The 24458-nt window shown below is 48.9% G+C and overlaps 1 protein-coding gene across 1 annotated transcript in view; it reads left to right on the top strand.

Moving 5' to 3' along the window:
- The first annotated feature begins 8173 nt into the window (after positions 1 to 8173).
- UCK2 (uridine-cytidine kinase 2) overlaps positions 8174 to 24458 on the top strand; it is a 74415-nt gene continuing 58130 nt past the window's right edge. Inside the window, exon 1 of the mRNA XM_049635249.1 lies at positions 8174 to 8705. Coding sequence (XP_049491206.1) covers positions 8607 to 8705 — 99 coding nt within the window. The 5' untranslated portion in view covers positions 8174 to 8606. The remainder of the gene's footprint in view (positions 8706 to 24458) is intronic.

Genomic DNA, 24458 nt, shown 5'->3' with positions numbered 1-24458 from the left:
ATTTGGTGCAGGGGGCAAAGCTCCACGCCCTCGGCCAGCAGTGAGTGGCGGACTTAGTGAGGCACAGATAGGGGAGGTTCTTGCTTGAGGATGAGAGGTTCTGGTTCAGAACACGTGGCGAAGCAGTTGGCAATCTAACTGGGGGATCCTGGAAGTGAGAGACACCCACAAGGGCTGGGAGGAGCTCCTCACACATTCTTGGGTGGAGGGGACCTCAGAGACCTGGGAGTCCAGGGAAAGGCAAAAGACAGGGGAGTCTTGAGAACTGGCTGGATCTTTGAATTCATTCCCCAATAGATAATTCAACAATTCAAGTTGGATATTTCCATACTTCGCTCTCGGTATGTGGTGGTCGGGAGAAGTCCTCGAAGATCTCTACCTACAAAGAACATAATCGACGCCGGCTAATGTGCCCTGAAATATGTTGTTGCATTTACTCCCGGCCACGCTTCCCCCCAGGCTAGTCCCAGCCGGTGGCTGTGTGTCATCGGAATACGAAGGCAGGTCCGTTCCTAGAAGTTATGAGGTTCTTCTGATCGCTAACAACTTTGACTTAAGGACTCACGACAGCTTGGCTGAGACTTTCTTCGTCTGCATGGCAGTCTAGGATGCTTCTGCCCAACGTTCTTTGTCTCTGTACCTCTCCCATACTCAGGCTCAGGCCCGTGCTGCAGTCCAAACGACCTCTCTCTCAGGCTTTTCCGGCCCCTTCCTATTTCCTCCTGCAGCCATTTCCCCTAATGATTGTACATTTACTCCTACTGGCATGTGCTTCGTCGAGGGCCCAGATGAGCACAAATGGTATCAAAAGTGGTCCACGAAATTGGTGGTCAGATGGGGTATTGGGGACTGGCTCATCTACTGCCCAGCAGATGAGGAGGACGCTGGGAAGAGGGACGTGGCACCAGGTGGTGGCTCGGTTCTTTTCATAGTGAGGTTAAAGTGAGGTAAAGATTCCCCTGGTGGTGACCTGGGACAATGTCCCTGGAGAGGCGAAGGCTGTGGCAGGTGCGATGTTTCAGGCCTTTCAGAAAGACGGGGGACCAGTGCCTGCACAGACAGTGGAGTTGGCTTGTTGCTACTACATCTTAGTGATACTCTGCTGTTAGCAAGCAGTCAGGGGTTCTGTGTGAGAGTCAGAGGCCTCTGGTGGCTTCCAAAGAGGCCCTGATCTCTTGCAGAAGCAGGGCAGACACGTTTCAGCAACAGGCAGAAATACCAATTGTTAGAGTCTCAGAGTTCCGTCATTGTTTGCGTTGGTCAGCCGAGGCAGGAGGGTTGGGAATGTTAGAGCCTCGGCGGTAAAAACTGAGGATCCTGCAACACGGGTAGGGACATCTGGATGGATGCCTTTGAGGAGATTGCCTTGTAGCCACTGGACCCCTGTACCGTCCGTACTCACAGAGGTGGCCCATATTCCCTAAGAAGAGCTAACACTTCTGAGATGCTCTCCTCTGAGGCTGCCCTCACCCCGACTTCGTCTCCTGGCCACCAGACTGATAACGGGGGTTATGTAGGGCCTGAGTAAATTATTCTCAAAATTCTACTTGTGTGCATGTGTGGGCACGTGTCTTCCTGGGGAATCCATTGCTGTTGTTAGTTTTTTTTAGTCTGTGACTAAAAATATTTCTGAAACACTAGCCCTTCCTCCCTTTAAGCCCGAAGCCTCCTTCCCACCAGGAACAGCTGTAATTTCATTACAAAGCAGAACTGAACTAATTTTCTCTCCTAATGACCCAGGGAAAGTTCACTTTGACATACCAAAATAACCTTATAGAAAAATACCACTTGAACCCTGAGCTAAGACTAATTGGCTGGACCTGCTAATCTCATTTGGCCTCCAGTTGGCACTTCAGCCCAGGATCTCAAGGACAGTCAAACCTGCCATCCTGGGCCACCAGACTAAATGTAGCTGAGGCAGTTGCCATCAGCTATACCAATTCTCTGCTTCTCTTCTCCACAGTCACCTGGGCTGGGACGGGGATGAAGCAAGGAAGGCGCTTAGAGTCAACGCATAAGGAGGGGCTCCTTTTCAAGGCTCACCCTACACTTGCACTCGCTCCGTCTGATGGTCGGAGCCCCCTTACATCTTGCACCCTAGAGATCTCCTCTCTCAACCCCTAGTCCCACCCCTGTACATCACCAACTACAGTGCATCGCTTACGGTGTGATGGAAAGAGCATTAGCCCCGGAGTGAAGGAGGGGGGACGAGTAGGTTGTTTGCAGAGAAGATGGCCCAGAGCTGACTGGGGGAAGTGAGGGAAGTCATTGCAGAAAAGTGGGAGAGCAAGAATTTAGTCTGGAGACAGGAAAAGAAGCGAAGGGTCAGACACGGGTCTGGGAAAAGCCCTGTGAACAAAATGAAGCTAAATGTTTTAGGGGGCACCTGGGCGGCTCAGTCGGTTACGCATCCAACTCTTGATTTTGGCTTGGGTCATGATCTCCTGGTTCCTGAGTTGGAGCCCCGAGTCAGGCTCTGCACTGACAGTGTGGAGCCTGCTTGGGATTTTCTCTCTCTCTCTCTCTCTCTCTCTCTCTCTCTCTTAATCTCTCTCTCTCTGCCCCTCCCCCCTCAAAATAAACTTTTAAAAAAAGGCTTAGAACACGGAGAGTGAACAAAATGAGGTTGCCAGGAGCTTGCTCATATTGGGAGCCAGTAAGTTCTGGGAGAGACGACTAAACTTCTGGTTATACCCCAGTCTTACTTTCATACAATCATGCTGGAAAATATATCCTGGTTGGGGACAGGAGAGAAAATCAGAAAATCTCTATAGAGCGAAAATCTATATGTTAATCTTTTCAAAGTCTGGGAAGGCTTCTTAGGACATATGGGATTTCTGTAGTTGGGCCAGCTGAAATATAAAAGCCCTGGTGTGACAACTGTCTTTGTGGGGTAAAGCTGTATGCACAAAAGTCAATATGTTGAGTTAAACAACATTAACAACATTTGCATTTATGTAACATTTTATAGGTTACAAAGTCTTCTGACACCTTCTTCTTAATTCGCAGTCTCTCTGTGCCTTTGCCCATTTCTGTCCCCAATTCCTAAAAATCTCTCTCTTCTCCTAGCCTGCTTGTTGAAACCTGGTTTTTGAAGCGGCTTTATTGAGATATAATCCGCATACAATTCACAAAGGTAAGAACCAGTTCAGTGGTTCTTACGATTTTCAAAGCTGTGCAGCCATCAAGACAGTCGATTTTAGAACATTTATCTAAAAAGAAATCCTGGAGATGCCTGGGTGGCTCTGTTGGTAAGGGCATTTGACTCTATCTCAGGGTCTTGAGTTCAAGCCTCATTTGGGCCGGGAGCCTATTTAAAATGAAGAAAGAAAGAAGAAGGAATCCTGTACTCCTTCAGCAGCCACTCCCTGTTTGCTTTCTAACCTCCCCAGCTGTAGGCAACCACCAATCTCCTTTCTGTCTCTGTCCCTTTGCCTGTTCTAGATATTTTAATTTTTACCTTAAAGGGACCTGGGGGAGTAGGAATACTTATCTCTGGAACTCCTAATCCCTGAGTGGTGGGACTTCTGTAATAAGAGCTGTGATTGAAGGGGAGGGAAATGGTATTTATTTAACAACTACTACATGCCGGCACATAGTCTTTATTTTCACAACCATCCTACAAACCACGTATCATTTAACAGTTGAAGAACCTGAAGTCCATAGGAGTTAAGTAACTTGCCATAGCTTACAAACTAGTAGCAAAGCAAGGATGTAAACCTTGCTTTTCCAACTGGAGCCCATTGCCTTCTTTCCCCAGATGAGTAATTCTCAAACCTTGGTGGGTGGGCTCTGGAGATACCTGGAGGGCTTATCAAACACAGATTAATGGGCTCCACCCACAGAGTTTTGGATTCTTTCTTTTTTTTTTTTAATGTTTATTTATTTTTGAGAGTGGAGAGGGGAGGAGAGAGAGGGAGTCAGAGAATCCCAAGCAGGCTCCACACTGTCAGCACAGAGCCTGATGTGGGTCTTGAACTCCCCAGTTGTGAGATCATGACCTGAGCCAATCGGACGCTTAACCAACTGAGCCACCCAGGCACCCCTGGATTCTTCACTTCTGGGACGGGGCCCAAGCTTTTGCCTTCCCTGATGCTGCGGATGCTGGGGTTTGAGACTACGCTGTATAACACACTGCCAACAGAATCTGAGAATGTGATTAACATCATAGAGCTAGACGTAAGGAGCTTTAATATCATCTGGCCAGCATTTCAGAACAGTGCTTATGATGTGTCCAAGCAATTGCTAATGATAAAAGGCCCATACGGGCCACCAAAATGTTTCAGAGACAAGCTAAAGTCTGTTGACATTTCTTTTTTTTTTTCCTGGTTTGGAAATGTGATAGTTTCCATGGTTTGTGAAGCACCTAGAAGTAGCACTTTCCAGATGGAGACAAAATGTAGCGTTCCTTGTCTAGTTCAGAACTACAGCTACTTAGAGAGCAGGCAGGCAGACAGAGGACTGGGAACGGCCGTGTCTCCTTTTGTTCCTTGGCCACAGCTGCAATTGCGCACTCATGCTGACTTTGTCCCCGTATGTTAACTAGGCCAGAACTTGATCAGACTGAAATCTGTACAGAAAGTAAAATCATCACAGATACCGAGAAAAATGGATTTCCTTGAATCTGTTCTAACTCCGCATTTTACTGAACATGTTTGATTTTTTTTTTTTTTTTTTTTTTGTTTTCCTTTAGTGGGAGGGGAAGGAGGAAGGTTGGAAATCACTTAGCTCAGAATCTGCAGTGGAATTGCTACAGTAGACTCAAACATCATTTGAACATCCCTAGCTGTGGGATTTGGTGACCAGGCCCCTGAGGGAGGATGACACAGCACGGGGAACGGCACGGACAGCCTGCCTTGCTTTATACAGAGCAGAGATACAAAGTCCTTGTCGAGGTCACCGGTGCTGAGAATACTCTTAATGTAAATGGACTTGGGTGACTTCCTTACGTGGAGGTAAGGCAGCCCTAGGGAACGAAGGGAGTGAAAATGGGAGAGCAGAGTGCAGCTGGATGTCCTTGCTAATTAGGCCTTACCTTTATATAGACAGCTTCTGTTTTTTCTTCAGAGCACTTTCATGTATATTAACTTATGCACGGAAGTCACATTATGAAACAAGGTACAGGAGGGGCGCCTGGCCGGTTTGGTATATAGCATGTGGCTTTTGCTCTTAGGGTTGTGTGTTCGAGTCCCACGCTGAAGGTAGAAATCACATAAAAAAATAAAATCTCTCTCTCTGTTTTTTTTTTTTTTTTCCATGAGCAGGGGAGCAGCAGAGAGGGGGAGAGAGAATCCCAAGCAGGCTCCACGCTGTCAGCGCAATACCCCATGAGGGGCTTGAACTCATGAACTGTGAGATCATGGCCTGAGCTGAAATCAAGAGTGGGATGCTTAACCAACTGAGCCACCCAGGCACCACCCCCCCCACCACCAAATAAAACCTTTAGACAAGGTGCAGATAAGTGTAATGAATTAGCTCAGTTAATGAGTTGGTTGGACTAGTTAATAGATGCACATACAAGGCTACATGTAGACAGTTGCTTGGAATGCCAGGAAAAGAAAACATTTGGAAATAAGACTAGGAACCGTGGAAATACCATCTAGGGAACACCACCTTTCATTCCAAAATGGTGGGAGAGAAGTTTACTCCTTGGTATTTTTACCTCTTCCGCATTCTTCATTTGTTGATTCAATACATTCAACATGTATCGAATGCTTCTTACCTGCCTGTCATTCTGCCCAGTGGGCCTTGGGAATGTAGAAATGAGACATGGTGTTTCTTCCTTTATTCAACAAATATTTATTAAGGTCCTACAGGTGCCAGAAACTGTTTTAGGTGCTAGGGATATAGCAATTAAAAGAAAAAAAAAAAAGCAATGTACAAATGTGCAAATCATTTTGCAGTAAGTGTCTTCAAACTAACAAGGTAAAGGCAACCCAAGTGCAACAATAAAAATGTGCTGGCTAGAGGGATGGGCACATGGCTAGTGTGATAGAGCAACTGTAGTACAATGTTCGTGGTGGAGTCTAGATGGTGGTTCTGTCAGTGTTTAAAACATTTAATTGATTTATTTTTTATGTTTATTCATTTCTGAAAGACAGAGACAGACAGAGCACAAGCAGGGGTGGGGTGGAGAGAGAGGGGGACACAGAATCTGAAGCACACTCCAGGCTCTGAGCCGTCAGCACAGAGCCCAACGTGGGGCTCGAACTCACCAACCGCGAGGTCGTGACCTGAGCTGAAGTCGGACGCTCAACGGACTGAGCCACCCAGGCGCCCCAGTGTTTAAAACATTTAAACTCTATGTGTTGAAATTTTTATAAGGAAATATCATGGGGAAAAAAGGCTATAGAAATAAGGAAAGTGGGCGGGGGCGGTGCCTGGGTGGCTCAGTCGGTTGAGTGTCTGCCTTTGTTTCAGGTCATGAGGTCACAGTTTGTGGGTTCGAGCCCCGCATGGGGCTCTGTGCTGTCAGTGCAGAGCCCGCTTCAGATCCTCTGTTCCCTTCTCTGTCTGCCCTCCGCCCCCCAAAAGTAACGGAAACAAACAATGAAATAAGGAAGGTGGGGATTTGGGAAAAATTCATAGAGGATGCAACATTCTTTCGCCCTCTTCTTTCCCTAGTTACCTAATATCCCCTTAGCTCTGGGTCCGTCAGGTTTTCCAAGTCCCATTGGGCTTCATCTTGGGCTATGAAGAACTCTGCAAAAGTCTTTGAAGACTGTGAGATCTCCTTAGTGGAGACAAGCCTTTGGGGCCACGAGGCCGACTCCCGAATCAGCTAAAACCCACCCACCCCACAGCCACGTGGTAAGGCAGGCTCCTTCCAGCCAACCTCTCCCAAAGGCCTGCCTCTACCTACCAGGTAGCCCACTCCCTCCGTGTTAGTCTCCTGTGGGAGCGTCTGCGGGAGTTTGGTTTTGGATGGTGACATGAATATTTCAAAAGCGAAAAAAGACCATTTGTGCTTTCTAATACGCTTAATTTTCTCTAGCAAATTTTCTCAAAGTAATTCCGGAGTTGAGGTACTTTACGAAGTTTGAAACGAATGCTATTGACTTAAGCTGTCTTTTGGACTGTGGGAGCCCATCAGCTCATCGGTAACAGGCTCACAGGGCAGAGGCTGGAAGCTACTGGTGGAGTCCTACCTCTCTCCCCCTGCACCCCAGCAAAAGTTCCCTTTCAGGCTTCAGCCTTGTAGGGCCCTCTCCCAACTCTTACATGGGGCCTAGACTGTGCCAGCTGCTATTCTAAGAACTTTAAATATAACAATTCACTGAGTACAACAATCCCAGGGTGGAGTTGTCATTATTATTCCCATGTAACAGATGAGAACACTGAGGCACAGGGAGATTATGTGACCTGCTCATGGAACTAGGTGTGAATGCAGAAATCTGCCTCCAGAGGTGGGGGCGGCTGTGAATCACCAGAAAATACTCCCTTTCTAATCAAGTGACTAATTGCCCACCTCTGAAAACCCAGCTCACTGAAAAGTATTAACCGGTCAAAATGACATTCATCACCATTCTAATGTTTTCATAAATCCTAACTCCGCAGGGACCTCAGTATTTGTGATTTCAGACTGGTTTGAAAGGGCCTTGCAGTTTGGAGGGAGGGTGCCCTTCATTTAACCCCGTCCGATTACCCTTCTCTGGGGAGAAAGACTCTCGGGAGTCTCCTACTAAGGAGGATGGTGTTTCCAAGAGAGGAAATATTTAGAGCTAGCCGCTGACATATTTTGGCAAACGGGAGGGGGAAATTTTTTCATCTGGGGAAAACACAAGTTTTTAGCCTGAATAATGGGCAAACGACATTAACTCTTTGCTTCATCTTTTTTTTTTTTTTTTTAATTTTATTTTTAAAATTTACCTCCAAATTAGGATAGAGTGCAACAAGGATTTCAGGAGTGGAGTCCTTAATGCCCCTTCCCCAAGTAGCCCATCCCCCCTCCCACAACCCCCCCAGTAACCCTCCGTTTGTTCTCCATATTTAAGAGTCTCTTCGGTTTTGTCCCCACTCTTCGCTTCCTCTTAACCTCCCGTGCTCGTTGGGATTTTGCTTCCCAAGCCCGGGGCGTTGCCAGTCCCCCCATTACCCGATCTGCCCTTGTAGCTCTTCGCCCCCCTTCGAAATAGACGGAGCACACCCCGTGAAAGCGCCGGGCGCGTGTGCCCTGTCCCTCGGTCCGCCGGAGGTCGTCGGGGAAAGGGTTAACCGGGCAGCGGGGCGGGGGGAGGAGGGCCGGCCTCACACCTCTCCGGGAGACCTCGGGCGGCGGCGGCGGCGGCGGGGCCCGGGAGGGGCGGAGGCTGGGGCTGGACGCCTCGCCGCCTCCGCCTCGGCGAATAGCAGCGCGCTGCCCGCCCGGATTGGAGCAGCAGCATCACGCTGACCTCCGCCTGGGCTGTAAACCGAGCCGGCCGCTGCGGGCAGAGGCAGGCTCTCGGCGCCTCCGGGAAAGGCAGCCCCACGGCCGAGCTCCGCGCGGCTCGCAGGGACCCGGGCAGCGCCCCAGCCGCGGCTGCGGGGAGCGGGGGAGCCCGACGCGGGCGCGGGCGGGGAGCGTGCGTCCGTCGGCAGCAGCGGGAGGAGGGGCGGCGCCAGCCATGGCCGGGGACAGCGAGCAGACCCTGCAGAACCACCAGCAGCCCAACGGCGGCGAGCCCTTCCTGATCGGCGTCAGCGGGGGCACGGCCAGCGGCAAGGTACGGGGGGTCGCGGCGCCGCGCTCCCGGGCCCGGGCCGGGCGGCGGCGCATGTGGCGCGGCCGCGGGCCGTGTCAGTTGCTGCAGCCACCGCGTGGCCCGCGCGCCTCCGCTCCTGGCCGCGCTCCAGCGCCCAGTGTCTCCCCCCCCCCACCCCCGCCTCTGTGCGGACTGCGGGCGGGGATTCCGGTCATCGCGGTCCCCCGGGGTACGCCGGCCACGGGTCGCAGGGCTGGCGCGCGCCCGCTCGCTCTTTTTCTCCGCTGCGGTAACTCGTGGCCGGGCTCCTAGGGGGAACGGGCAGAGAAAGCGGATGCTTATTGTTTTGCGAGTCCGACGGTGGGGGCGGGGGGAGAGGGCTTCAAGCGGGGTCGCCGGGGAGCCCCCGACGCGCCCCCTCCCCCAAGCCCCGCCTGGGTGGGGGGTGGGGTGGGGGAACTCGCCCCGCGGCGCAGCGCGGGCCGCGGGGGCGGGGCGAGCCGGGAAGCCCGACCTGGAGGGCTGCGGGAACGCGCGAGGCGGCGTTCCCGGGGAAGGGAGCTCGTGTCGGGCTGGGGACTGCGGGGGTTTCTTGGGGGGGGGGGGGAAATCCTGAGCGCCAGCTAGGTGCGGTGACATGGACCAAATGACAATACGGGCTTCCGTATGGCTATGAGCAGAAACGTGGCCGGTTTCAATGAGAAAGTTGTTCTGGCTCCGTGCGTGCTCCTCGGTTGCAGGGGCTTTAGCGTCGTGGGTGCACGGAAAGGGGTCAGTCCTAGGGGCGTCCGACCCCCCTCAGGAGCCCGTCTTTGTTTTATCAGCCAAGCAAGAAAAAACGAGGGAAATGCTTTTTTAGCTTTACCCCGGGCCTTTCCTGCAGGTGGAGAAGGGTGGAGACCTCGCAGATGTTTCTTTCTTCGCTCCCCTTTACTGCATTTAAGATGTGGGTACTTGTTTCCTCGGCGTTTAGCAAGCTCCCCATTGCATTGGGAGCATGGGCTCCTCCTGGCGAGCCTGCGAGCCGTGGGCTGTGCGCGCCGCGTTCGGCGAGGTGGGATGCTGCCTCCCAGGGCCGGGGAGAGCGGAGCGGGGAGGCTGGTTGGCGCCATGAGGAGCGAGCCACGAGGCTCTCGCGCCCCAGCCGACTCCTCCCGAGCCCCTCCTCCATTTTGGCTCCACGTTTTCCCCTCCGGGTCCCCGCGGGGGCCCAGACCCGGCAGCTGGCGCTGGGAAACTTCTTTATTGATGGAGTTCATCTTGTCTCTCGCTCCCAGGGCGAGGAATCTGGCAGCTTTTAGGTCCCCAAAGTTGATGTGGCATTTGCCCCCCCCCCGGGCCGAATGCGTTTTCAGGCTGCTAAATGTTCTCTGCCAGCGCTGTTGCTGGTTCTTAGAAGCAAAGGTAGAGGCCAGCACTTTCAGGAAGGTTTCCCTGTTCTTTTAGGATTATTCTTGCCCCCCTCTTTTGTGTAGCCTACGACTGTTGCATGGGGCCTTTTTGTTGTTGATGGCTGTATTCCCAGCGCTCCTTCCTATAGCACATGTCTGGCACGTAGCTCGCCCCAATCTTAACCTGAGGTTCAGTCCTCCTGGGAGGAGGGAGACTTAAACTGGCAGATGAGTGTGGCATTTAGAAACCATGTCCTTGGTAATCATCTAAATGATATAGTCACTCCAAACATGGAAGCAGACCCTGTGCGGTGAAATAACTCCATTCTCCTTATTTTTGGGTTCATTGGTCATCACCTGGTCCCAGTTGATACTCCGTGTAAGTCGTGTTACTTCTGTAATGTGTCCAATGGGAACGAGTAGTGAGCCCTGCTCCTGGGGTTCTCATGGAGGAGGAAGATTATAGTAACTCTGAAGAAGGAGTCTTTTCAAAACCAGGTTCTTGTATTTCCTCTGAAAGGACACGTCTAGAGAGAACAAGAAGTCACACTGGAAGGGGAAAAAAAAGGAAACAGTGTAAAGCATATTGTACATTTTGGGCATTAATAAATACTGTGTCATTGTTTAAGAATATTATATCCTTGTTTTGTTATTTAAAGATTTTTTTTTTAACACCCATTTATTATTGAGAGACAAAAAGAGACAGAGCATGAGCAGGGGAGGGGCGGAGAGAGAGAGAGGGGGACACAGAATCCGAAGCAGGCTCCAGGCTCCGAGCTGTCAGCACAGAGCCCATGGGGCTCGAACTCACAAACCGCGAGATCGTGACCTGAGTCGAAGTCGGATGCTTAACTTAACCACTGAGCCACCCAGGCACCCCTGTTATTTTAAAAAGCCCAAGGGAGCACTGAACTTCTGTAATTCCACGTAGTAGTTCATTTGCTGTGATTATATCTTGATTCTCTTATTCCAGGCCTTAGTGCCTTTCCTGAAAGAAATTCAAAGTATTTTTTTTTTTAATTTTTTTTCAACGTTTTTAATTTATTTTTGGGACAGAGAGAGACAGAGCATGAACGGGGGAGGGGCAGAGAGAGAGGGAGACACAGAATCGGAAACAGGCTCCAGGCTCTGAGCCATCAGCCCAGAGCCTGACGCGGGGCTCGAACTCACGGACCGTGAGATAGTGACCTGAGCTGAAGTCGGACGCTCAACCGACTGAGCCACCCAGGCGCCCCCAAAGTATTTTTTAGAGGATGTGCAGCACCAACAGGCTGGACCCCCTTTGGAAGTCTGAAATCTGAAATCTGAACATAGTTGTGCACGAGGACCTGGAAGCAAGATTGGTCCTCCGCTTCCTCGGGTATTTATTATGTGTCTGTTAAAAGGATGTGGGCAAGGCAAAGGGTCTCAGAACATCATCAAAACTGACAGTTTAGAGCCAGGAGGAACCTCAGAGTCCAGTCCCTGGAGTCCAACACTTAGTCTCATCACTTCTAGAATAGAAAAATGTATCCATGTGATGTACTTAGCGGCGGACCCAGTTCTGGACTGATGCTGGTTGATCCCCGCTGTTGCCTTGTTAAGGAAGAATTGACTGAGGACGAAGAGTAAGACTAAGGTGGGGGGGGGGGGGGGGGTGGAAAACACATGTTTACAGCCTTCGCCTTGGAAAAGGGCTGTGGGGAAATGGCCTTGAACTGGTTTCAGACGTACTTGACCCAAAGGGAAATGGAAATGCAGATTGCTCTGTACTCTTGGCCCAGCCCTGTAGATCTTGGTTGTTCCCCCCTCCTGCACTCCTCCTTTATAAGAAAAATCAACTCCCTGTTCAGCTTCTCTTGAGGGCTCAGATTTGTCTCTGTTGTGGCCGCCCTAAGTACAAAAATTGTATCTCAGACTAAGTTATTTTGGTTGTACAAGGCAAAAAAAAAAAAAAAGTGATTGCAGCTCCATCTATCACATTTTTTAGTTTGTTTTATAAATGACGATGAGGGGCACCTGGGTGGCTTGGTCGGTTGAGCGTCCGACTTCGGCTCAGGTCATGATCTCACGGTCCATGAGTTCGAGCCCCACGTCGGGCTCTGTGCTGACAGCTCAGAGCCTGGAGCCTGCTTCCGATTCTGTGTCTCCCTCTCTCTCTGCCCCTCCCCCATTCATGCTCTGTCTCTCTCTGTCTCAAAAATAAATAAACGTTAAAAAAAAAATTAAAAAAAAAATGACGACGAATTAGAACTTGCGAGTAAGCTTTGCCAGGCTGACATGGTGAGTCATTGTTAAAGACGCATGGTAAAATTGTGGTGGGTTGAGGAGGTTATTCTGACCTATGTTAACCAGATTCTCCTGCTTTCCTCCGAAAGGACAGGTCTAGGTGAGCAAGAAGTCACACAGGAGGAGGGAAAAAAAAAAAAAAGCCTCAACTTCTCTGCCCACATATATGTCCCTGACCGTAGATGCCGTTCTGTCTTTTTTCGGTGGTTTCTTCCTTGGCCAATTAAAGTCGCTTCTCAATGGCCGCCATCAGAGTGGGCTTCTTTGCCTATAGCTCTGATTATGTCCCTCTCCTTTTTGGAAATCGTGGACCACTCTCCGTTGCCCAGACTACTGGTCAAATATTTCAGCCTAGTGCAGATCCCCTAATGTGGTCCCAGACTGTCTCTTTTTCCCCTCTTCTCCCCCACCCACGTGCACAGACAGACACACGTATGGAACCTCTTTCACTTAAACTTTTGCTTAGGATCTTCTCTGGAATGGCCTCCAGTCCTTTTAAGCCTTCAGTTCTGTAAATAACTTCCTCCAGGGGACTTTGTTATTCATTTCCTTAATCAGAATTGTTTTTTTTTGTCTCCCGTGCTTCCATAGTCTTACCGACATTTTGCCTTGGCGCCTGGCTGTTTGTTGACTGCTTGTTGACTGCCTCCCCCACTGCACTAGAAGTTCTGTGAGAGCGTCTCGAGTATTTGGGCCTTCACGTCCCCGTCAGTACGGTCCCGTCAGTGTTTGATACGGTGCTGCTGTTTGGTGTTAGGTGTTGATTGAGCTGCATTAGGCAGACCAAGACTTATAATTATCCTTTGTTATTTGATTCATAAGACTATTTGAATTAGGATTTGGAGCCACAGTTGAAACCACGTTTACCTCTGTGATGCATGTTGTAACGACCAAACTCTAAAAAAAGCCCCCTGAACCCTAATGCATTGGTATTGCTTAACCAGAGCCTAGCATTTGTTTAGTATGCACTAAATAAGTATTTGTTGAGTGAAGGTCATTTTGCAGAATACCGTATTAAGTGCTTCTTTTGTTGTTTGTTTGTTTTTGAGAGAGAGCACATTCACGTAAGTGGGGGAAGGGGCAGAGAGAGAGGGGGACAGCAGAGGGCCCGATGTGGGGCTCGAACTCGCGAACGGTGAGATCATGACCTGAGCCGAGGTCAGACACGCCATGGATTGAGCCACCTAGCCGCCCCTGAATTAAGTGCTTTTGAGGAGAAGTTGGGATGTGAGGATATGTGAGAGAAAGTCTATCAGTATTTTGCAGTTGAATGTTGCTTAAACCACTTTTACCATGAAGCCAGATTCTCTTTTTCTTGTTTTGTTTTTTTAAGATTTTATTCATTTCTTAAAGTAACGTCTACTCCGAACGTGGGGCTGAAACCTACAAGCCGAGGTCGAGTGCTGCACCATTGGAGCCAGCCTGGTGCCCCGCCCCCGCCCAAGCCAGTTCATCTGTAAAGCATTTGATTCGCTCTCCCTTTGAAGTCAGGCAGGCGGCTGTCTTCCCTGTTGATGGGTAACAATGGAAGACATGAGGTTAGGAGAGTTTTTGATTTGACTGACGGTGGCTAGTAAGGGATACAGCTTGGATCGGAGTCCGGATTTTCCCTTTCCTAGATGCATGTCTGTTCTGAGCTATCTTCATAAGCAGCAAGGAGGTTGGTCTGACTGTGTATGAGTAACACAGACCAAGAGGGCAAACGGCAGTGCCCTCAGAGGTCTGGGCTGTCACCTCCCCTTAGCTCGACCATGACTCATCTGCTTTTGGAGCATCTGGAACGTGCCGTGGGCCTGCATCCCCTTGATTCCATCACCCTGTTCCTGGACCCTTCAGCGGCTGTGCCCCTCCCGCCGGGCCGCTCACTCCGCACCCTCCTTCCGTTAGGTTCTCCCAGAATTCCGGGGACTGGGTTGGTCCCACTGGCTTTCTCAGAGCTGGCACTGTGTGTGTTCTGCCGCCGCAAACTGCTGCCGTGGCCATCAACGAACGCCTGGCGCAATGTGGCTCTGCTGGCCTCCTCCTGCCTCTCTCCCCTTTGCTCTCTCTGCTGCAGCCACACAGGCTGCACCCCACCCCTGGCTTTCCCTCTGCCCAAGAACGTTGTTGGTTGTGCCAGCGCCTAACACGGAGCCCGGTAGAGGAAAGGAGACCTAGCAGATCTTGAGGGCTCCTGTGTGTTCCTCTCGTGCCGCCTGCCCGTTGTCCCCAGCTGTGCCTGTGTGGTCAGCTGCCTTCCTTTTCCTTCCTTGCTTGAATGTCTTTGAAGTGTGGCTTCTGATGCACACTCTCTGTGGTCACCTGACTCCGGCTGGCTGGGTAGCCCTTGCTGAGATCTTTTGCCTGATGTCCTTGTTTCTTTGTTGGGTGTTGCTTTCACGAAGTTCTGTGCTGGGGACAGATTGTGTTGGGAAGTTTCCCTGTTGAGGACCTGGTCTTTGTTGCTGGTGGGGTCTGAGATGGTGCTCTTGGACTATTCAAGATCTCTGAGGTCTTTTAGGTGTGGGTCTCAGTGTTTTAAACCAGTGGAAAAGCTTGGAGGGGGTACCGTGTGTGTGTGTGTGTGTGTGTGTGTGCGTGCGTTCAGGTGTGTTTTCATGTCCATTAAACCACTATTTAAAAATTTATTTTATTCATTTATTTTTTATTTAATTTTTAGTTTTATTCTTTACTTTTTTTAACATTTTATTTATTTTCGAGACAGAGAGATAGAGTGCAAGCAGGGGAGGGGCAGAGAGAGAGGGAGACACAGAATCCGAAGCAGGCTCCAGGCTCTGAGCTGTCAGCACAGAGCCCAACACGGGGCTCAAACCCACAAACTGTGAGATCGTGACCTGAGCGAAGTCAGATGCTTAACTGACCGGGCCACCCTGGCGCCCCTATTTTTTTTTTTTTAATTTTAATTAATATCATCAAATCACTTTTATCAGTAAGCCAGCTTACTAAAGCATTTGACCATCTCTTTTTCATGATGTATCATGTATATGTATATATGAATTACATGAACATAATCTCTATAAAACACAAAAATAAGAGCTATCAAACAGAAAAATGATATAAAGAGTTAAAATGATGGTTTCTTTATTTTTAAATTTTTTAAATGTTTATTTTTGGGGGAGAGAGAGAGAGAGACAGAGCATGAGCAGGGGAGGGGCAGAGAGAAAGGGAGACACAGAATCTGAGGCAGGCTCCAGGCTCTGAGCTGTCAGCACAGAGCCCAGCCCAGAGTGGGGCTCGAACCCACAAACTGCCAGATCATGACCTGAGCCGAAGTCGAGTGCTTAACCGACTGAGCCACCCAGGCGCCCCAAAATGATGGTTTCTTTAAAGGTATAAAACCTTTTGATTTTACTAAGATATTTTTTATTTGTGACTAAAGAGTGTTTTATTTTTAAAAATCTTGTTTCACACGTGGTGACTCATGGATGTTGGATGATCATGGTGATATTAGTCTTGGTGACTACAAGGCTGAATGAAGGCTTGGTTCTAAGTTTAGTCTTTTGAATGCTGATTAAAAGACCATCCTATTTGAAAAAGTTATCTCCTTCAAAGATCCAAGAACAAGAAAGTCCCCGTTTGCAGTGTTTACCAAATCACAATGGTCCCCTCCCCCAAAACCCAACGAGAAAATTTTCACCTTTGTGCATCAGCTGTTTTTGCAAACCAAGGTGCTTCATTAACTAGTTGAATTCAAACTCCACTGAAAATCCTTATCTGGAGTATTTTATAAGTTCTTACAAGTTTCTGTTTACAGGTGCACACATAGTTTTTGGCAACAGTGTTGCTTAACAGTGGAAACATTTTCGAATCTCTTTACCAGATAATTGGATCATTTACTTTTAATAGATGTATTTCTTTGCCTTCAATCCTACATAAAACAAGTCAAAGTTTATTTTTGAAAGAGCAGGATTTCTAAATGAACAAGTAACTGCAAAGATCACATGAAAATAAGACAGGAGTGTCTAAAAGACCAGAGAAAAGGTGTAACAGCTGTCAGGTGTTGACAGAAAGTAATCTGTGGGGCACTTGGGTGGCTCAGTGGTGATCCAGCCCTGTGTTGAGCTGCCAGCGAGGAGCCTGCTTGGGATTCATTCTCTCTCTGTCTCTCTCCCTCTCCCTTCCCCTCTGCCCATGTGCAGGCTCACTCTCTCCCTCTCTCCAAAAAACCAAAACCAAAACCAAAAACAAACCAAACTAATGGGTGTTCAGGTCCCATGCATGCAAGAGTTAAGCGAACATGAAAAGTTCATACAGAGAAAGCCAAAGTAGTTACAATAAAGAAATTACCATCAATAGGCTACTTAACATAATAACCTGAAAAGTCTGAAGAATGCTAGAAAGCATTGAACCTTTGGGCCTCTCCTAAGCAGTAATTGGATTACATGGGGGGGGGAGGCGGGGGCATTGGTTCTAAAATGGACCACGCATGCTTTGAGAATTTTGAATGATGATGGGAGACAGTAAGGCAAAAACAAAAAAAAAACAAAAAAAAAAAATCAGTTTGCTTTGTTACCTGGCTATTAAAAATGGTCTTTCCATAGTGTAAGAAAAAAAGTAGTTATTTCCGCATGGTTACAGCCTATGAAACTGCAGGAGAAGTGTCTAAAGTGTCTCTGAACCTCCCATACTTCCTGTAGTAACCTTGAGTACCCTGTGGAGCAGGGCCTGCAGTTTTATTCCTGCCCCATGTGGTCCCCCACCTCATAGAAGGTTCTGCCACATGCCCTTTGCGTGACTTGTAGAAACGGTATCGTAGGACTTGTATAAGACGCAGTAGAAGCATAAGAGTTTTATGTGTGCAGGCGAAGTAGGGTTGTGCTTCTTTAGTGCTTTAATCAGTGTGTGAGTATGCCATCTTGTCTGAAATTTTGGCCTTTCCCCACCTTAGCTGAAGGGCCATTCTGTCCTGTCTCAACACACACCCCCTGCCTGTCCTCTAGGAAGCCTCGGGTTCTCCAGGAATGCCTCCTTCCCCAACAGTGGAGGGTGAGCCCTGTCTGCCTTGTGCGGGTTGGTGGGTCTCAGGCTATAGAGAGAGAGCTTGTAGGATGCAATGCTAAGAGCCCTGACTTGCGATTTGGACTCTGGTCTTCAAACATGTTTGCATCCTTAACTGCTATGAGAAGCTTTGGAGATTCTTTATCCCATTGCATCTATATATATATATATTTTTTTTTTTTTTTAATTTTTTAACGTTTATTTATTTTTGAGACAGAGAGAGACAGAGCATGAACGGGGGAGGGGCAGAGAGAGAGGGAGACACAGAACCGGAAGCAGGCTCCAGGCTCCGAGCCATCAGCCCAGAGCCCGACTCGGGGCTCGAACTCACGGACCGTGAGAGCGTGACCTGAGCTGAAGTCGGATGTTTAACCGATGAAATCATATTTCAGTTCCACTTTTCCCACAAAATGTTAACTTAATTTTATCTATTTTTATTCTTGAAAATCTTTTATTGATCATTCTATCGTCTTTTTTAATGTTTATTTTTGAGAGAGAGTGCATGTGTGTGCGTATGCACATGTGGGGGAGGGGCAGAGACAGACGGAAACACAGAATCGGAAGCAGGCTCCAGGCTCTGAGCCATCGGCACAGAGCCTGATGCGGGACTCGAACTCACAAGTGGTGAGATCATGACCTGAGCCGAAGTCGGACACTCAACCGACTGAACCACCCAGGCGCCCCGATTATTCTATCATCCTTATGCAACAAAATGTATGTGTACATTGGAAGGTTTTTTCTATTCTTAGAAGTCTCAGCATTAATTTCTTTCAGATTATGTTACTGTGGTTATTGTCCTAAGTTAATCAGAACAAGTAGATACCCACTTTGATACATACTTAAACGAAAAAGGTAGAATTTTGTTGGAAAGCAACTTGATGGTTATAGCCTGTATCGGGGTGGGTTATTACTGTTTAAGGCTACAATAAGATTTTTCTCTTGTATAGATAGAAACTTTGAGAAGTGCTGTTGACATAACTAGATGGGAATGGAAAGGCTTTTGTTCTATCAAGGTCGCTCAGTTTTTACATTCCAAAGTATGTGTCAGAATCCAATGTATTTAAAAATTTTTTTTTTATGTTTATTCATTTTTGACAGAGAGAGAGAAAGAGAGAGAGGGAGAGAAAGGGAGACAGAGCATGAGTGGGGGAGGGGCAGAGAGAGAGGGAGACCCAGAATCTGAAACAGGCTCCAGGCTCTGAGCTGTCAGCACAGAGCCCGACGCGGGGCTCGAACTCACAGACGGTGAAATCATGACCTGAGCTGAAGTCGGACGCTCAGCCGATTGAGCCACCCAGGCACCCCAGAATCCAGTGTAGTTTTATGAGTCAACCAGCTTGCCACTCACCTCCTTTAATTTTGTCAAAGACAGAAAACTGGAGACCTTCAGACTTGTAAAAGGATTTGTTACCCAATCATCAGACCATTCATTTTTTGGTATCGGCACTCGCATTTCATGTTGCCTCTTTGTATGGCCACTGATTTAGGGATTGTGGGTTCCAGCCCAGCTTTGCCAGTTGCTTACTGGGTATCTGGATTTTCATCTACAGGAAAGGCTCTCCTTTCATTCCTTAACATTTTTCAATTCTGTAGCTAGCCTCGAGTGTTCTTGAATTGTTCTCTCACAACTGGTCACACTTACCAAGTACTTCTCCCACCCACACCTGCATAATGTGGTTGGCATTTGTGACCTTCTGGGGTGGGGGGGTAGTCCTGAGAAACGGGTATTCCCTGCCACTTGCCAACATTCATTTCAACTGGGTATTAACTGGGTTTCCCGTAGATCCTGTGACCCTGTATCTTGCTCTCATAGATGTTGTTGCTTTTCCTAGCATCCCTCCCTCCCGGTACCTTCCTCTTCCTTACCTGGCTAACCCCTGCTCATCTTTCTGTAGGCGTCCTGTCATGGTCTTTCTTGGGAAGTCCTCTCAGGCATGATGGAGTGTCCCTCTTCTGTGTTGCTAAAGCATCAGTCATAGGATGTCCCCCATTCTGTGTTGCCCTTGCTCATGTAAGTCTGTCTTCCTCTCTCCACTGCTGTCTCAGGGACTGTTTTTCCTCACTGTTGCCTGAGGCTCACACATGGGCTAAAACTAAAACCAGTCTAGGTAGGTTCTCCATACATATTTGTTGAATAGCCAAATATTAAGGGCCTCTTTTTCAAAATCCTTGACATTTTCACTTGGGATCTCAACAGGAATCTCAGTATGGCCAACATTTAACTCCTGATCTTCCCCTCACATGTGTTCAGCCGGCAGCTCTTCTGCATCTCAGCTGATGACAGCCCTCATCCTTGTGGTTGCTCTGACCTAAACCGTGGAGTCATTCTTGACCACCATCTAAACCGTGGAGTCATTCTTGACCACCATCTAAACCGTGGAGTCATTCTTGACCACCATCTTTCATTTGCACCCAGTCCGTTAAGAAGTCTTGTTGGTTCTACCATTAAAGTGTGTCCTCAGTCTGCCCCTATTCACCTCCACCGCTTCCCTCCGGGTCCAAGCCACCAACATGTTGGGGTTGGGCCATGGCAGTAGTATCCTAGCTCCTCTCCCTGTCCTGCCTCTGGCCTTGTGCATTCCGTTCTCATGGCGGCCAGTGATCCCGTTCAAGTAGAAGGCTGGATAATAATTTCCCTGCTCTGCTTAGAACCCCGAAGTAGCTTCCCATTTTACTCGCAGTAGAAGCCACAGTCCTTGCAGAGACCCGCAAGTCCCCAAGATGGGCTCTGTTCTTTCTGCCAGGGTAGCACTTCCCTCAGACATCAGCGTGGTTAGCTCTCACCTCCTCATGGTCCCGTTGTTTAAAACTGCACACTGTAGGCACTCAGTTACAGAAAAACCTTGGTTGGCGAGCATAATTCGTTCCAGAAACGTGCTTGTCATCCAAAGCACTCATATATCAAGGCGAATTTCAAGAACCATTGGCTCAGGGGTGATCATGTGATGTTCGGCGTCACAAATGACAAGACATCGCTTGTTTATCAAGTTAAAATTTGGTAGCAATGATTGCTTGTCTTGCGGAACACTCCCAAGCAAGTTATAATCCAAGGTTTTACTGTACTTTTTGGATAATGGTTGAAGAATTCATTACTTGTTTGCTAGGTTGCCTCGTCTAATACTAGTTTTCAGCATTTAAACCTGGTTGCTTTGGCTTTTGCTGGGAGATGTGGATAGTTATTCCTTGACTGTTCGCATTTGTCCTTCCTTGTGAGGTCCCTTTACCTGGGTAGGATGATGACTGGTACCTTGTCCGTCACAGAGCTCAGCGTAGGGGTACATGCTAGATGGCTTAGGTGCCTGTTTACGGGTGCATTTTTATTTATTGTTTTAAACTTTATTTTGAGAGACAGAGAGTGGGGGAGAGGGACGGAGGGAGAGAGAGAATCCCAAGCTGGCTGCATGTTATCAGCGCAGAGCAGGACGTGGGGCTCGAACCCACAAACTGTGAGATCGTGACCTGAGCTGAAACTAAGAGTTGGACGCTAAATCGGCTGAGCCGCCCAGGGGCCTGATTTTGAATTTTTTTTTTGTTTGTTTGTTTAAAGTTTATTTATTCACTTTGAGATAGAGTGGGGGAGGTGCAGAGAGAGACTCTCAAGCTGGCTCTGCACCAGCGACGTGGAGCAGACCTGGGGCTCGAAGGGGCTCGAACTCCCGAACCGCGAGATCCTGACCTGAACCGAAGCCAATAGTCAAGACTCTTAAGCAACTGAGCCACCGAGGCGGCCTCAATGGTGCATTTTTTAAAAAAATCAAATCAGCTGGAGGGTAACCTTCACATCTTGTCAGATTCTTATTAGGAATGAAACCTTATTTTGTTTGAGTCGATGCTTGTGGATCTTAGGGGGAGACTGAGCCATCGTCTTTGGAGAAAAGCTGTCTTGGCTTTGGGCAGCCTGCGTTAGTCTGAATAACCGGCCTTTTGTAGCTTGGATTGGAGCCAGGAAAGTGCTGAGCAGAGCTTTGGGTGAGGGCATGGCAGCCTTTTGGCTTCTGAGTTTAGTGTGGCTTGTAGGGAACCCGATGCATCCTTGTCGAGACGTAGAGTTGACACAACACAGCCGCATTCCAAAGCTGTCGTCCCTTTGGGATTATGGATGTTCTTTCATCAACACAGATGCTATATAATTATATGTATTATAAACTTTAGTTTCTGCTGTACAACAGCAGTGTTAAGATCTGAGATGCTTATAGATACTTTTTTAATGTTTTAAGTTTACTTATTTCTTTGAGAGAGAGAACGACAGAACCAGTGGGGGAGGGGCAGAGAGAGAGAGAGAGAGAGAGAGAGAGAGAGAGGGTGGGACAAGGATCCAAAGCGGGCTCTGTGCTGACAGCAGGGAGCCCGACGTGGGGCTCGAACTTAAGAGCTGTGAGATGGTGACCTGAGCTAAAGTCAGATGCTTAACTGGCTGAGCCACCCAGGTGCCCCATGAGATGCCTGTATTTAAAACGTTTTCCTTTTTTGATAAAAGAACCACAAACCCTGTAGCCTGGGCTAGTTATGGTCTTTACTGCTGAGGCAAATTCATGATAGGATTGGTAATAAGTAGTTCTGAGCAGGAATAGAACTCAGAACCCAGGGCATATATCCAGAGGGCTAGGGGTGGCCCTGCCTCGTTTGTGTGGCTCGTGGGTTGGCATCTCTGACGACAGGTGCCTAGGAATCAGTGGACATTTATTGAAGCAGCTATGGAATGACTGTCCTTTGTCTTTGTGGGGGTTTCTGAGGTGTTTCTTTCTTTTTTTTTTCTTAAGGTTTATTTTTGAGAGAGAGAGAGAGAGAGAGAGAGCGCGCGCAAACAGGGGAGGGGCAGAGAGAGAGGGAACCACAGAATCCGAAGCAGGCTCCAGGCTCCGAGCTGTCAGCACACAGTCCAACGTGGAGCCCGAACTCATGAGCCTTGGTGATGACCTGAGCCGAAGTTGGAGGCTTAACTGACTGAGCCACCCAGGTGTCCCTAGGGCGTGTTTCTGTTGTGTGGCATATTGGTCGTCTGAGAAACTTTCTCCGTGAGTTGAATTTGGTGAGGAGATTGGCCAAGGGCCCTGCTGTTTAGGGTGAGGCATATCTCCTGAGGACCTGTTGATTTTTCTACTGAGGCAAAACATACTATTTTGACTAGTCAGTGGCTTTATTTTTCTCCGCTTCCTTGGTAGAGAGGGTAAATATTTGAAAACAGAATGAACAGAATAGTATTTGACACATAGTATTGAACACTGAGAGGCGGTGAATACTCTTGAATACTCTCAGTGAATACTCTCTTTAAGCAAGAGAGGCAGTGAATACTCTTCTGGAAGAAAAGGCAAGCAGGGGGTGCTCTCCTTGGCTGACTTTGAAGGACACAGAGCTGAGTGCACTCGGGATTGGCCCTTTGGTCTCTAGAAGCTATGATCAGGAGAGGTCATGCTTGAGGTGGAAAAGCTTGCATTTCTGGACATTTCTGGACGTGTCCTCTAAGAAGACCTAAAATCCCAGGCCTGCCCTGAGGCTCCTTTTACAGGTCTTAGTGGGGATTAAAGTCTTTATGGTTGATAGACTCGAGGCTTTATGAAGTCTCTTCTTCAAGCAAGGATTGGAGCGCAGCTCCCTGGTTTCTTCTGGAAAATGCTTTCCCGCTGCAAGGCCAGACAGCTTCGTGGGGTGCAACAGACACAGCCATGCTCGTGTTAACATCCCAGCTCGACTACTCCTCATCTGTGTCTTCTGAACCCGTTTGTACATCTGGGAAGAGCAGGTAATGTCTGCTTTGGAGGATTGCTGGTAGGATGTGAGGAGAAAATGCACGCAGGGGGGGTTATCCGTGGCGGCGTTTCTGCAGCGGCCGGAACCCGTGGCTCGTGCCCTGTGCTGCTGTCTGCCCACTTCAACCAGCCCAGCTTCCTGGACGTGTGAGCCCGATGTGTCCAGGTGTGGTGGCACGGATGGCGATGGGGCCAGTTTGATTTCCATTTACTGATGTGACGTGATTTGCTTCCCTGAGGATCAGGGCCCCCCAACGGGTCAGATGCTGGCCACTCCCTCCCTCAGGCCACCTTTCAGTCATCCTGTTCTCTCGTTGCCGCAGGCCTCAGTGGTCCTTTCCTGCCGTTGTCCAATTGGACCTCTTCTTGAAAAGATTTGGGCGGACTTGTCTCACAATGGGTGGTTACAGGGGAAGAAAAAGCAGCTTACTGACATTCCTTTTAAAAACCCTTCTAGGGGCGCCTGGGTGGCGCAGTCGGTTAAGCGTCCGACTTCAGCCAGGTCACGATCTCGCGGTCTGTGAGTTCGAGCCCCGCGTCGGGCTCTGGGCTGATGGCTCGGAGCCTGGAGCCTGTTTCCGATTCTGTGTCTCCCTCTCTCTCTGCCCCTCCCCCGTTCATGCTCTGTCTCTCTCTGTCCCAAAAATAAATAAAAAACGTTGAAAAAAAAAAAAAGAAAGAAAAACCCTTCTAGGGGCGCCTGGGTGGCTCAGTCGGTTAAGCGTCCGACTTCAGCTCAGGTCACGATCTCGCGGTCTGTGAGTTCGAGCCCCGCGTCGGGCCCTGAGCTGATGGCTCAGAGCCTGGAGCCTGCTTCCGATTCTGTGTTTCCCTCTCTCTCTGCCCCTCCCCTGTTCGTGCTCTGTCTCTCTCTGTCTCAAAAATAAATAAACGTTAAAAAAAAAAAAAAAAAGAGGGGCGCCTGGGTGGCGCAGTCGGTTAAGCGTCCGACTTCAGCCAGGTCACGATCTCGCGGTCCGTGAGTTCGAGCCCCGCGTCAGGCTCTGGGCTGATGGCTCGGAGCCTGGAGCCTGTTTCTGATTCTGTGTCTCCCTCTCTCTCTGCCCCTCCCCCGTTCATGCTCTGTCTCTCTCTGTCCCAAAAATAAATAAAAAACGTTGAAAAAAAAAAAAAAGAAAGAAAAACCCTTCTAGGGGCGCCTGGGTGGCTCAGTCGGTTAAGTGTCCGACTTCAGCTCAGGTCACGATCTCACGGTCTGCGAGTTCGAGCCCCGCGTCGGGCTCTGGGCTGATGGCTCGGAGCCTGGAGCCTGCTTCCGATTCTGTGTCTCCCTCTCTCTCTGCCCCTCCCCCATTCATGCTGTGTCTCTCTCTGTCTCAAAAATAAATAAACGTTAAAAAAAAAAAAAA

This window comes from Panthera uncia, chromosome F1 (genome assembly GCF_023721935.1).
Source record: "Panthera uncia isolate 11264 chromosome F1, Puncia_PCG_1.0, whole genome shotgun sequence".
NCBI lineage: Eukaryota > Metazoa > Chordata > Mammalia > Carnivora > Felidae > Panthera > Panthera uncia.
This window is presented reverse-complemented; position numbering and strand designations above follow the sequence as displayed.